At 40.9% G+C, this 12,839-nt stretch overlaps 1 protein-coding gene across 2 annotated transcripts; it reads left to right on the forward strand.

Moving 5' to 3' along the window:
- The first annotated feature begins 8,787 nt into the window (after nt 1-8,787).
- On the forward strand, nt 8,788-12,709 carry LOC104094268 (serine/arginine-rich splicing factor RS41-like). Of its 2 annotated transcripts, XM_070182861.1 has the most exons (8): nt 8,814-8,950; nt 9,055-9,111; nt 9,776-9,898; nt 10,290-10,601; nt 10,733-10,845; nt 10,976-11,214; nt 11,954-12,217; nt 12,363-12,709. In XM_070182861.1, exons 4-8 carry the CDS (start codon nt 10,403-10,405, stop codon nt 12,397-12,399), a joined length of 852 nt encoding a protein of 283 aa, XP_070038962.1. In that variant the 5' UTR covers nt 8,814-8,950; nt 9,055-9,111; nt 9,776-9,898; nt 10,290-10,402; the 3' UTR covers nt 12,400-12,709. The 2 variants fall into 2 exon arrangements, with proteins under 2 accessions (XP_009598445.1, XP_070038962.1); XM_009600150.4 differs by lacking the exon at nt 10,290-10,601 and having other exon boundaries at nt 8,788-8,950.
- The last annotated feature ends 130 nt before the right edge of the window (nt 12,710-12,839 follow it).

A 12,839-nucleotide genomic window follows, 5' to 3' on the forward strand; every position in this document is an offset into this window, starting at 1 on the left:
ACAAAATCAAAGCCATCGAAGACATCACCGTCGTGGATATTGTGAAAGAAGTGCAAAGGCTAACTGGACGGATAGCTGCCTTAGACCGATTCATTTCAAGGTCGTCAGATCGAAGCCACAAATTCTTCTCTCTACTCAAAAAGAAAAGCGATTTCACCTGGACCCCAGAATGCCAACATGCACTAGAACAACTAAAGCGGTACCTATCGAGCCCGCCATTACTTCACACTCCGAAGACAGATGAGAAGCTTTACTTATACTTAGCGGTATCAAAAATCGCGGTAAGTGACGTCCTAGTTCGAGAAGAGCAAGGTACGCAGTTTCCTGTTTATTATGTAAGTCGGACCTTAGGAGAGGCGGAGACTAGATACCCACACTTAGAGAAATTGGCGCTTGCATTGATAAGCGCCTCTAGAAAGTTAAGACCATACTTTCAATGTCACCCCGTATATGTTTTAACAATTTTCCAATTTGAAACATTTTGCACAATCCCGAACTATCGGGCCGACTGGCCAAATGGGCTGTCGAACTCAGTGGGTACGATATTGAATATCAGCCTCGAACGACCATCAAGTCCCAAATTTTAGCAGACTTCGTGGCCGATTTCAAACCAACCCTTGTACCTGAAGTTGAAAAGGAACTCTTGTTAAAATCGGGTACATCGTCGGGGGTTTGGACCCTCTACACAGATGGTGCTTCAAATGTGAAGGGATCCGGGCTCCGCATCATATTAAAACCTCCTATATGTGGCATTATTAGGCAATCCATCAAAACTACTAGATTAACTAACAATGAGGCCGAGTACGAGGCCATGATTGCAGGTCTCGAGCTAGCTAAGAGTTTGGGAGCAGAAGTCATTGAAGCCAAATGTGACTCTTTGCTAGTGGTGAACCAAGTCAACAAAACCTTCGAAGTCTGAGAAGATAGGATGCAGGGGTATTTGGACAAACTACAGGTAACTCTACACTGTTTCAAAGAATGGACCCTACAACATATGCCTCGAGAACAAAACAGTAAGGCCGACGCACTCGCAAATCTGGGGTCGTCAGTCGAAGAAGATAAGATCGACTTGGGGACTGTCGTTCAACTTTCGAGATCTATAATCGAGGGAGGGAATACCGAGATAAATTCCACAGGCTTAACCTGAGATTGGAGGAATAAGTATATTAAATACTTAAAGAACGGAAAACTCCCATCGAACTCTAAAGAATCGAGGGTTCTACGAACCAAGGTTGCTCGGTTCACATTGGTTGAAGATGGAATATTGTACAGAAGGACGTTCGATGGACCACTGGCAGTATGCTTGGACCAGGGGGCACCGATTATGTTTTACGAAAGGTCCATGAAGGCACCTGTGGAAACCACTCCAGCGCCGAACCACTAATTCGCAAAATCATGAGAGCAGGATACTACTGGGATAGTATGGAAAAGGACACTAAAGAGTTCATTCGTAAATGCAATAAATGTCAAAGGTTTGCACCAATGATCCATCAACCCAGAGAGCAGCTTCATTCAGTCATTTCTCCATGGCCATTCATGAAATGGGGAATGGATATCGTCGGCCCTCTACCATCGGCCCCAGGTAAGGCTAAATTCATTTTGTTTATGACTGACTATTTCTCTAAATGGGTTGAAGCACATGTATTCGAAAAAGTAAGAGAGAAAGAGGTTATAGATTTTATCTCGAATCACATTGTGTGTAGATTTGGTATATCGGCAGAAGTAACATGTGACAATGGTAAGCAATTTATCCGCAGTAAAGTGACAAAATTTCTCGAAGATCATAAAATAAAAAAGATACTGTCAACACCATATCATCCTAGTGGAAACGGACATGCCGAATCAACGAACAAGATTATCATCCAAAACATAAAGAAAAGATTGAACGAAGCCAAAGGAAAGTGGAGAGAAATTTTGCCCGAAGTCCTTTGGGCATATCGGACAACATCTAAATCCAGTACAGGAGCGACTCCATTTTCCTTAGTGTATGGCTCCGAAGCTTTAATTCCGGTCGAAGTCGGGGAACCAAGTGCAAGGTTCCGATATACATCGGAAGAATCAAACTACGAGGCAATGAATACTAGCCTCGAATTATTAGATTAAAAACGAGAAGCGACACTGGTTCGAATGGCTGCACAAAAATAACGAATCGAAACGTACTACAACAGAAGAACCAACCTCCGCCATTTCAAGACCGGGGACTTAGTCCTAAGGAAGGTCACCGTCAACACTCGAAATCCTAATGAAGGGAAGCTTGGCCTAAATTGGGAAGGACCCTATCAAGTCCTCGATACAGTCGGGAAAGGGTCTTACAAACTTAGAGCAATGGATGGAAAACCATTACCAAATAATTGGAACATATCGCTTCTCAAACGATATTATTGTTAAGGTATGATTTTATCTTCTCTATCGTCTATATACGTATATTCGACACTAACTCATTGCAGGAATTCGACAAAAAATATCAAGACCTCTGGTTTCAAAGCACGCGTTGTACTCTTTTTCCCTTAGTTCGGCTTTTATCCCAAATGGGTTTTTCCCACAAGATTTTTAACGAGGCAACAACTATGTGCTACCCGAGGACAAGTCAATAGTATCCGAGGCCCCTTCGTAATCAACCTCGAATACTGGGGGGCTACCAATCGAATAAATCAAGTTTGGTACAAGAAAGTTGTTTCATATCATATTTATGTCGAATAGGGTCTCGATAGAGAAAAGTGTAAGGGCCAAATAGTCAAAACAAACCATGCCCACGTAGTTTTGCTCGAACTCTGGCACAAGATACAAACAAATGTATAATGACTTATAAAGGAGAACTTCTTTTTTCAGATATCTCACACTTTGAAAAGATCTTCCTGCTTCATGATTCAAACAGGCTTAACGGCCAACCACCAACAACAGAATTTTTGATACAAGCGGCCATAAAAAGCCTACGGGCTAATATACATTGAGTTGGAGTTTGAAACAATCACTCACTCAATTATTAAAGCCTAAGGGCTATCTTACTTCGAGTTCGACCAATCGCTCACTCGGTCATAAAAATCCTACGGGCTAAGATACTTTGAGTTCGAAACGATCACTTACTCAATTATTAAAGCTTAAGGGCTATCATACTTCGAGTTTGAGCAATCGCTCACTCGTTCATAAAAAGCCTACGGGCTAAGATATTTTGAGTTCGAGTTCAAAATAATCACTCACTCAATTATTAAAGCCTAAGGGCTAGCTTACTTCGAGTTCGAGCAATCACTCGCTCATAAAAAGCCTACGGGCTAAGATACATTGAGTTCGAGTTCGAAACAATCGCTCACTCAATTATTAAAGCCTAAGGGCTATCTTACTTCGAGTTCGAGCAATCACTCACTCGGTCATAAAAAGCCTACGGGCTAAGATACTTTGAGTTCGAGTTCGAAACGATCACTCACTCAATTATTAAAGCCTAAGGGCTATCTTACTTCGAGTTCGAGCAATCGCTCACTCGGTCATAAAAAGCCTACAGGCTAAGATACTCTGAGTTCGAGTTCGAAATGATCACTCACTCAATTATTAAAGCCTAAGGGCTATCTTACTTCGAGTTCGAGCAATCGCTCACTCGGTCATAAAAAGCCTACGGGCTAAGATACTTTGAGTTCGAGTTCGAAGCAATCACTCACTCAATTATTAAAGCCTAAGGGCTATCTTACTTCGAGTTCGAACAAGCACCCACTCGACCATTATGCCTACGGGCTACTTTACTTTGAGTTCGAAACTTTCACTCGACTACTAAGCCTGTGGCTACTTTTATTTCGAGTTCGAGCAAATACTCACTCGGCCATAAAGGATACGAAGGCCGAATTCGATGAAATCACCTAAATCCTTATGAAAACATTCGCAAGGCATGAATGAAATCTTTACAAGGCAAGAAAGCAGAATCAAGTCAGTAAAAGAAAAAGATATTAGTATAAATATACAAAGATTGTTTACATGAATAAATACAACATAGAAGCTAAGGGCTAAGCTTCTGGGTTATCATCGAGAGCGGTCTCTTCTCCACCGGGCTCTCCCCCCGTTATCGGACCCGCTCTTGCTACCATCATCATCATCGTCGTCGCCATCAGAAGCCAAGACTTCACCATTCAGCTTCGAGTTCTTTGGCCCTTTTTATCTCTTCAACAAGATCGAAACCTCGAGCGTGTATCTCCTCGAGGGTCTCCCTCCGAGATCGACACTTATCAAGTTTGGCAACCCAATGTGCTCGAGTGTCGGCAGTATCCGCTGCCTCTCTTGCCTCCATTTAAGCAGCCTCGGCATCGGCTCGATACACAGCAATAGACTTATCCGCCATGACTTTCTATAACTCAATCTCCGCCTTGGCCTCAGCAAGCCTTGTTTCAAGCTCCTAGATCCTCTTGGCCTGAACCGAACCCTTTTTCTTGACGCTTCGATGCTGAACATCGGCCGATGATAATTTGGCCAAGATAGTGTCTTTTCTGCAGCCAGGCGGTCGATAGTCTCCTTCCATCGATCACATTCGGCCTTGATTTGATCGACTTCTTCCCGAAGCAACCCGATCTTTTCAACCTTTTGCTGCAAGCTGAGCTAACGAAGGTTTAGCTTCCACAGTTGGGTCAAACCCATACTCTAACAGAACGAGGCTCACCTGCTTATCTAGTTCGGCATCTTCTTCATAAGCCTTAGCCAAATCTGCTTGGAGGCCCCTAATAACCTCGTCCTTTTGGCCGCAAAGAAGCCGCAGAGAATCTCTCTCCCCGGAGACCTTCTGAAGCTCGACCTCACAATGGCCTACACTAAAGGGAAAAAACACAAGTCAGGTTTAGAAAAGAATGAAGAAACCAAGTACAGTAAAATCATTACAAGAGAAATGAAACGCTGGGCCTCTTCTAGGAGAAGAGAAGCGTCACTAATATCGGAGGCATCACCGACTCCAGTAAAGCAATCCCAAAAAGGATCCCCTACACTAGAGCCTCCACCCATATCAGGGGTCTTCAATTCTCGAGCTTCCTTTAACGCCTCCTCAGAAAAGGTCGGAAGAAAAGGCAAATGACCCACTATCATGGTCCCGAGCGAATCACTCGGGATGCTCTGATCGAGACTCGGGGTATCGGAACTGGCCCCGACCGATGTAGCCGTCATCGGCTCAGAAGGTCTGGCGACCTCGATAGCTTTCGCAAATCGGACCACCAAAGCCAAAGCATCTTCTTCTTCTTCTTCTCTCAGTCGTTGGACCGAGTCCGTCGAAAGGGCGATTACCTTCCTCCTCACCCTTCGAGTTTTGGGCTTGAGATCCTCTAACCGAGAGACAACTTTTTGCCTTTTATCTTTCCCCGGTTTCGGGACCGGGGACTTGGTTCCTTTCTCATCACTCGAAGGCCTCAAAATGACATCCTTGGTTACGCCTGCATGAAAGGAAGTCAGTAACGAATGGAGCTTAAAAAACGTTTCGAAAAACATGAGAAGTGACCCTTACCGTGATTCTTGGCCTCCCACCTACCTTTCGCCAAATCATGCCAAGCGCGTTCGGTATAAGAGGAAGTCGAGGCTAACTTTCGAACCCAATCATCGAGGTCGGGTACCGCCTATGGCATCCAAGGGGCAGTTGTATATCGGAGGGAGATATCAGATAGAATCAGAGAAAGATACGAAAATCAACGCCTTATGAAAATCACTTACGGTCAAAATTCCATTCCTCGGGGAATGACATCTTCTCTTCCGATATAAGGTCACAGGTCCTCACCCGAATGTAACGGCCCATCCAACCCCGATCTTTGTCTTCGTCGATGCTCGACATTAAAGCTTTTGCTGCCCGACGATGGAGCCTGATTAGTCCTCGAAAGATTTGAGGCCGATACAATCGTATGAGGTGATTTAGGGTAAAATCCAGCCCCCCCGACCTTGTGGGAGAAGAAGCGAAGTAAGATTACTATGCACCATAGAGAAGGATGAATTTGACCGAGGGTGCCCCGATATCTTTTGCAAAAATCAATGATCACTGGGTCGATGGGACCCAACGTGAAGGGGTAAGTATAAACACTTAAAAACCTCTCCACATGAGTGATGATGCTCTCTTCGGGAGAGGGAATTTTCAACACAACCTCGGGACCCCAGTTGCAGTCTTTCCTCACAGCTTCGAGACGGCCCTCTGTTATCGAGCACATGTACATCGACACATGCTCACATCGACCCGGAACCGACGAAGGATTTTCAACCTTTAAATCGATCTTTAGAGTACACGGGCCAGGAACATACTCGTAGGGAGGCGGCTCCACCGGCGCCTTGTCGCCGGACGGCCGTGAACAGGAAGCTTTCTCCTTCTGAGGTACGGTTTTTAAAATTTTTGCCATTGATATAAGAAAAAGAAAAGCAAAGGAAGATGAAAGGTTGATGGTGCCAAACGCTGGTGAAGGTGGCTCTACAAGCGGCGAAATAGAGACAGAAAGAGTAAGAAAATTTGGGAGATTGAAAATGTAAAAGTGGTAAATGATAAATGAAAGGGTTATTTATAGGTTTATACCGTGGCGGTTCAGTATCAGCAGTGGCCGACCACCGTCTGACATGCATTAAATACCTTGAAAGACTAAATCAACGGGACATCTATCACGTACGTCATGATCGAGCCCAGTGAAAATGTCAGCTTATAATCCGATCGAGCCAATGAAAATCATATCGCTTCTCACCACATTCTTCCTGAGAAATGAGGGTACTATCTGTATACGGTCGAAATAGATTTCTGCCTTCATACGTTTAATCGAGTTCGAATGATAAGCGACCGAAGTGAGACTTCGAGACGAGTTCCGAAGATAGTACAAACAAGCTTCGAGCTCTAAGACCGATCGAGGAATCGGCTCGGTATCATTATCGAGCCCATGACCAAATCGAACCGCAAGGCAACGTGAAGGTTGCCGGAGACGCACGGACCAATTGACACATACCCTGAATGTCGAACTCGAATCAAGGTAGAGGGCTCGACCCAATACCGAGCTCGAGCCAGTATCGAGCTCGCAGACAAGAGCCGTTGCAACTGCACTAGGGGAGAGAATTTTGGCTGGAATCGAGGAAGAGACAATTCATCATGGGTTCTCCACTATATATTTTTTATTATAAATAAAGTAAGATCTCTCTACTATAAAAGGGAAATCCTTGTAAGCACAGAGGAGGTTCATACATTGTAAGAAAGGACTACTTCTCTTATTGAAGAATAAATCTCTTGAGCTTGTTTTACTCAGCATACTCACTCTTCTTGTTCAATAATTTATCTCCCGTTTTTATAGCCAAGAATCTAAGTATTTCCACTTCTACGTACGATTTATATCAAGCTATATCGCATATCCTTAGAACTATTTATAAATTCAACTATATCTGATTTTTCGGGTAAACATTATTCAAGTTTGATGACGAAAGTTTGATGTTTTGTTGATATACGGAACACGTCGTGGGGGATCAAGTTGGCATGACATGCAATTCTTATTAAATTTTGCCAACATAGGACTTTGATTTACATTTAAAGTTTTAAACAATAATTAAATCGATTTAGATGTTGGCATGTTGCAGATGGAATGACGTTTATAACATTTCCCATAAGCTAGCTAGTAGCTAGAGATAAAATTTAGCAAGTATTAACAATGAGATAAATAATTCAAGAAATGCTAAAATGCAGGCCCTTAATTCTTATATTAAGGAAAACGACTTAGAAAGTACGTAGAGTTAAAAATACCGTGTTGGCTCTTTTTGTGCACTTTGGAAGGTTAGATAGTGATTTATGCTATTCTTTTAGAGCATCCACTTTGTTGGAATTGCATCAGTCTTGATTAATTAAATATTCAACCCTCTTGTAATTCTAGGATGAAGCAAAAAAACTGGCTATCGAGATCCTGTGCATTCAGAAACTAATTATGAACGAACTTTTAAAAGGAAAAGTCGTTTAAACTGTTATAACTAGTCCTTGCTCCCTGATAAAGTTTTTTAGAATCAGAAAAAATATATGAATGCTCATGCTTACCAAGTAGATTCAATATTATAAAGTGTATTCATGCCATGGAAATAGAAAAAGTGTGATTGCAAGTAGGGGTGGCAAATTAAAATGGATAAAAAAAAATAGTTATTCATCCATATTATCCACTAAAAAGTGGGTTTGATAATGAATTTTAAAAAATGGGTCAAATATGAATAAGATTCATATTATCCACTTAAAAAATAAATAATCAATGAGTTTAACTTTTACACTTGTAGAGATTAAAATTGAGGTTCCTCAAGTTTGAGAGACTAGGAATTCTTCCAAGGGTTATCATATTCAAGAAACGATGGATAATATGGATATCATATTATCTGCCAGTTAACCCATTTTATATATATATATATATATATATCAAATATAGTTCGGATCGGATAGTTTATTTATTTTTTACTCGTCAATATCCGACTCATCCGTTTGCCACCCCTAATTGCAAGTTGGTTGCTGATTAAGCCTAATAAAATTTTTGCTTGAGTTCAAAGAAAAAGACCAAAGTATACAACAAATCGAAAAGAGTAACACATCTTAATTAGGAGAATTCAATTTTGAGATCCTTTCTAAGACCTTCCTCTATGTTTCAATTTGTAATACTAACATCCCTTATGGTTTATGATATTATTGTACTTGCCTCAATTAGGTTGATTTTAATAATAATTCTTTTAATATACTTATCATTAATTAAAGAAATATTATAGTATCTGATATACCCAGCATCTATGTTTGAAAGTGACCACCAAAATTACTCAAAACAATGGGCCGTAATCCTCGTGCTCGAGGGAAACGGACTAGGATGAAGGAATGAGCTTATGAGCAGCCCAGACCAAATACGAAACCCGTAATTCAACAAACCAACGACATCCTTTGACATCTTGCTTCCCTATTGATCTGAAATCTCGTAATCTGCTTTAGTTTCCTTTACTTTGGCTGCGGAAAAAAGCTTCAAATGTACGATTTTTCGAATCTCTCCTCTCCGTTTATTGGGACTTTACAGTACAATTTCGTTAGATCTCTTTGCTTATTAATTTCTCTTCATTTTTATCTATCTTCAGATTCTTTTTTTTGAGCAAAATTTTATATTTCACCAAAAGCAGAGGTTGCATTTTCAGGTAATATTTCCATTGCTGTTCGTCTATATTACAGATCCATTACATTTTGCTCTCTATGAATTTTGTGTATGCATTTTGTAACTTGATTTTTTGAACACTGTTAAGAGTGTTTTGTGATTTTTCCTTTTTTGTTTTAACTCTTTTGCTTCTTAATGTAAGGGATCTTCCAGGCTGAGTGGGAAATATCTTAAATGTCGCAAAATAAGAAAGTGTCATATAAAAAGTGGTATCTAGGGAATATAAGAAAAACGATAATTTCTGAAAAATGATCAGTTTTAAGATGAATTCAACAACAACATCAATCATGCTGATTAACTATAATTACAATAACCTGAAAGTGTTAGTGTTTTGATGTCTTTATAGTCTGAAGAATGGTCTAGTCCATGTACAATATTTGCAACTGAATTATAGGTAGTCATATTAGCTTTATTGAGTTGAACTCTGTCGAAGTGGTGAATGCATAAATTGGCTGAGTTTATTACAGAAAGGGATAAGGAAAGACACACATAAAATGTCGTGGGTTGCTGAAGTTAAAAATAACAATCTTGTCTCGAAATACTTTAGCATGATGGGGGTTTTTGTTGCATGTTAAAGGAATTATGTATGGCTGTCCATATTTCTCTTTGCCTCGAGTGGTTGTCTTACACTATCTGTTTCACTGAAGGGGAAAAATTGCCTGACATGAGGGCCATATTTTGTGGCAATCTGGAGTTTGAGGCCCGCCAGTCCGATGTTGAGCGGCTTTTCAGAAGATATGGGAAGGTTGATAGGGTGGATATGAAATCCGGTAAACCTACCATTCTCTTGACTTAATTCGTTTTCTGGTTATTCTTTGAAAGGAAGTAATATCTTAGAGATAGAAACCTAAAGGGTTAAGGTAAACTGTGTGTATCATGTCTGATGAAGGACTAGTCCACGATTATGTGGAGAAGTTCTTGGCTAATTTTAAAATTAATCTATTCTTGTCTTTTTTAAGTTCTCTGCATTATACGTGTAAGTATTTTTCCCATGGAATTGTTCCGATAAATGACTTATGTTTATTGAATTGCATCAAATGAAAATGCAGATGTTGTCTTCTTTCTGCTTGATGGAAATGTTCTTTCTAAATTGTTTTATCTGGAGAAAAAACAAGTTATTGTGTAGTTGAAGTCCCAATCTCAATAATTTCTTTCGCGCAGGATACTTGGAATTCCTAGATCATCCTGGATGAAGGGTTCTCTGCGTTTCTTTTTTGGCTTGTGCCCAAGATACATACTCTTATGTTTATCTATAAGAACCAATGTGATCTGCCATGGTTCTACAATCCTACAGTTTACTGAGACCATTGCCTTTTGCATTCCTCATGACCTTGCTCAGTCCTCATTACCTGACATGTTTCAACATAGATAGCATGATCATCTCGGATCCAGTGGCTGCTGTTGAGTTCCTTCCTACAGATTTTTCTTTCCCCTTCCCCCCCTCCCCCCCTCATTCATGGGGGGTTTTGGGTGGTAAGTTTGATCTAGTCGCATTCTGTAGTGTGCTGACATATATTGGCAGGAGGCATCTTAGCTGACCTTTATGTATGAAAAATATAACTGAATTTTCCTGGTTTGATTTCATGGCGCTTTTGCTTTTCTAGGATTTGCTTTCGTTTATATGGAGGACGAGCGTGATGCTGATGATGCAATTAGAAGACTTGACAGGATAGAATTTGGTAAAAAGGGACGCAGGCTTCGTGTAGAATGGACTAAGGTATGATGTTGTTTAATCGCGGAGTTGCAGCACCATGGCAGAGAGTATTTATAGCATCAGTTTGGTGTGGAAATGTGCACTTCCTTTTGATGTTATATGCGGAACTGACCTGACTAAGATTATGTTGCAGGAGGATCGTGGTGGTAGTAGGAGGCCTGACAGCTCCAGGAAACCTGCTGCAAATACTAAACCTTCCAAGACTTTATTTGTCATCAACTTTGATCCAGTTCATACTCGGACAAGGGACATAGAGAGGTATTTTGAGCCTTATGGTAGAATATCAAATGTTCGAATCAGAAGGAATTTCGCGTTTGTTCAGTACGAGTCTGAGGATGATGCTAGCAGAGCATTAGAAGCAACAAACATGAGGTTAGCAGTTTAAAAGGACCTTTGATGAGTATTCTGCTTTACTTTCTTATGGCTAGAATCATACATATCATTGTTGCTGGATAATTTGATTACCTGTGCTAAGCGAGTGCTCCATTTCACAAGACCATAATTAACCTCTGCGAATTCGACAGGGAAATACTAAGTGTATGCACAAAATGTTGAAGGGTCAATTTTTCCTTCACTATGAGGATGATAATTATATCTGGAGTTAAATTGCAGATATTCTTTTCCATCTAGGGAGATATTATTGAAAATCAGTAGAAAAGCAGCTTTTTTCTTCTCTTTTTTCTGTTTCTCCTTCCTCAACGTCCTCTTTCTTTCCACTCTCTTTTCCTTGGGATTAAGGTAGTGTTTGGATTAGCTTGTGCACCTCGACTATTCCGCCGGGTACCTGGATCCTCCCACCAGTACTGGTACTAGGTAACTCTATCCCACCAAGGCTCGTGCAAATGTGAAAAAATCGCCTAACTTTTTGTCCCTGTTGGGATTTGAACTTTGGTCTCTCATGGTCTTCCACTTCTTCGGCCATTGGACTACTCTGGTGCCTCTTTCTTTCCGTTCTTGCTGCCTATTTGTTTCACACAAGTGCCTTGAAGCTGTCTTAATACCATTACTACATTTCTCTTTTTTGTGGCTGCTGCAGTTTTATATTATAATTCATTTAAGTGTCTCAAACTGTATATTTTACTAAATTGAGGTTTTTTATTAAATTTGACAGCAAGTTCATGGATCGAGTTATTTCTGTAGAATTTGCAATTCGAGACGATGATGACAGGAGAAATGGTCGCAGTCCTGACAGAAGAGGTCGTGACATGTCACCTGGCAGAAGAGGTTATGTCCGTCGGCGTTCGCCTAGCCCATATAGAAGGGATAGGGGTAGTCCTGACTATGGGCATGGAGCACTTCTAAACTCAAGGCCTCGCACCAGGGGAAGTCCTGAGTATCGTCGAGCAGAAAGCCCTGTCAATGAGAGATATCACAGGTCCCTTCACAATCTTTTCTGTTTTCATTCTTTCGTCTCACCCCCCACCCCGAAGGTTTTGTAGATTGTGTGGGTTTATTCATGCTGTTTTCAAAGTCCTAAGTTTTCAATTACACTAATTTTGTTATGATCTTTACCAATGCAGTCGTTCACCGCCGCCACGTGAGAGGTCTCGATCTTGAGGAGAAAACTTCCGAGCAAGATTTCATCACCCCGAAAAGAAAAAGAAAAAGAAAACCTTCCAAACAAGAAGCTAGTTTAGAAGTTGTTCATGTTGTCTGTAGGTCACGTTGTCGTCTGGAATTTGTAGCTTTACCTTAGTTAACCTGCAGATGTATAATGTCTTTGTACCATTGTGTATGTTAGTTTGATGTTGATTTCCGTAATGAGTATGTTGTGTGCACAAATATTGAAAATACTACTCATTGCAGTCGCATTACCTGAGGTGTATTTGGCAAACGAAGAATGGCTCTAAAAAACTCCTTGATTCTATTTTTCTGCACTTTAAGCCATGTACAAATTGTGAATATCGGAGCCCATGTTACCGATCTTGCTAAGTGGAGGTGCTTATGCACGCACTAATGAACCAGACTCGAATAAAGTGGAATCACTATACGATGTA

This window comes from Nicotiana tomentosiformis, chromosome 1 (assembly GCF_000390325.3).
Source record: "Nicotiana tomentosiformis chromosome 1, ASM39032v3, whole genome shotgun sequence".
Taxonomy (NCBI): Eukaryota; Viridiplantae; Streptophyta; class Magnoliopsida; order Solanales; family Solanaceae; genus Nicotiana; species Nicotiana tomentosiformis.

Excerpts from the sequence above, each read along its gene's own strand:
- LOC104094268 (XM_070182861.1), top strand. The coding sequence starts at position 10,403 with ATGGTTCTACAATCCTACAGTTTACTGAGACCATTGCCTTTTGCATTC. Across the intron at positions 10,846-10,975 it reads TTCGTGTAGAATGGACTAAG|GAGGATCGTGGTGGTAGTAG; the intron begins GTATGATGTTGT and ends ATTATGTTGCAG. Across the intron at positions 12,218-12,362 it reads GTCAATGAGAGATATCACAG|TCGTTCACCGCCGCCACGTG; the intron begins GTCCCTTCACAA and ends TTACCAATGCAG.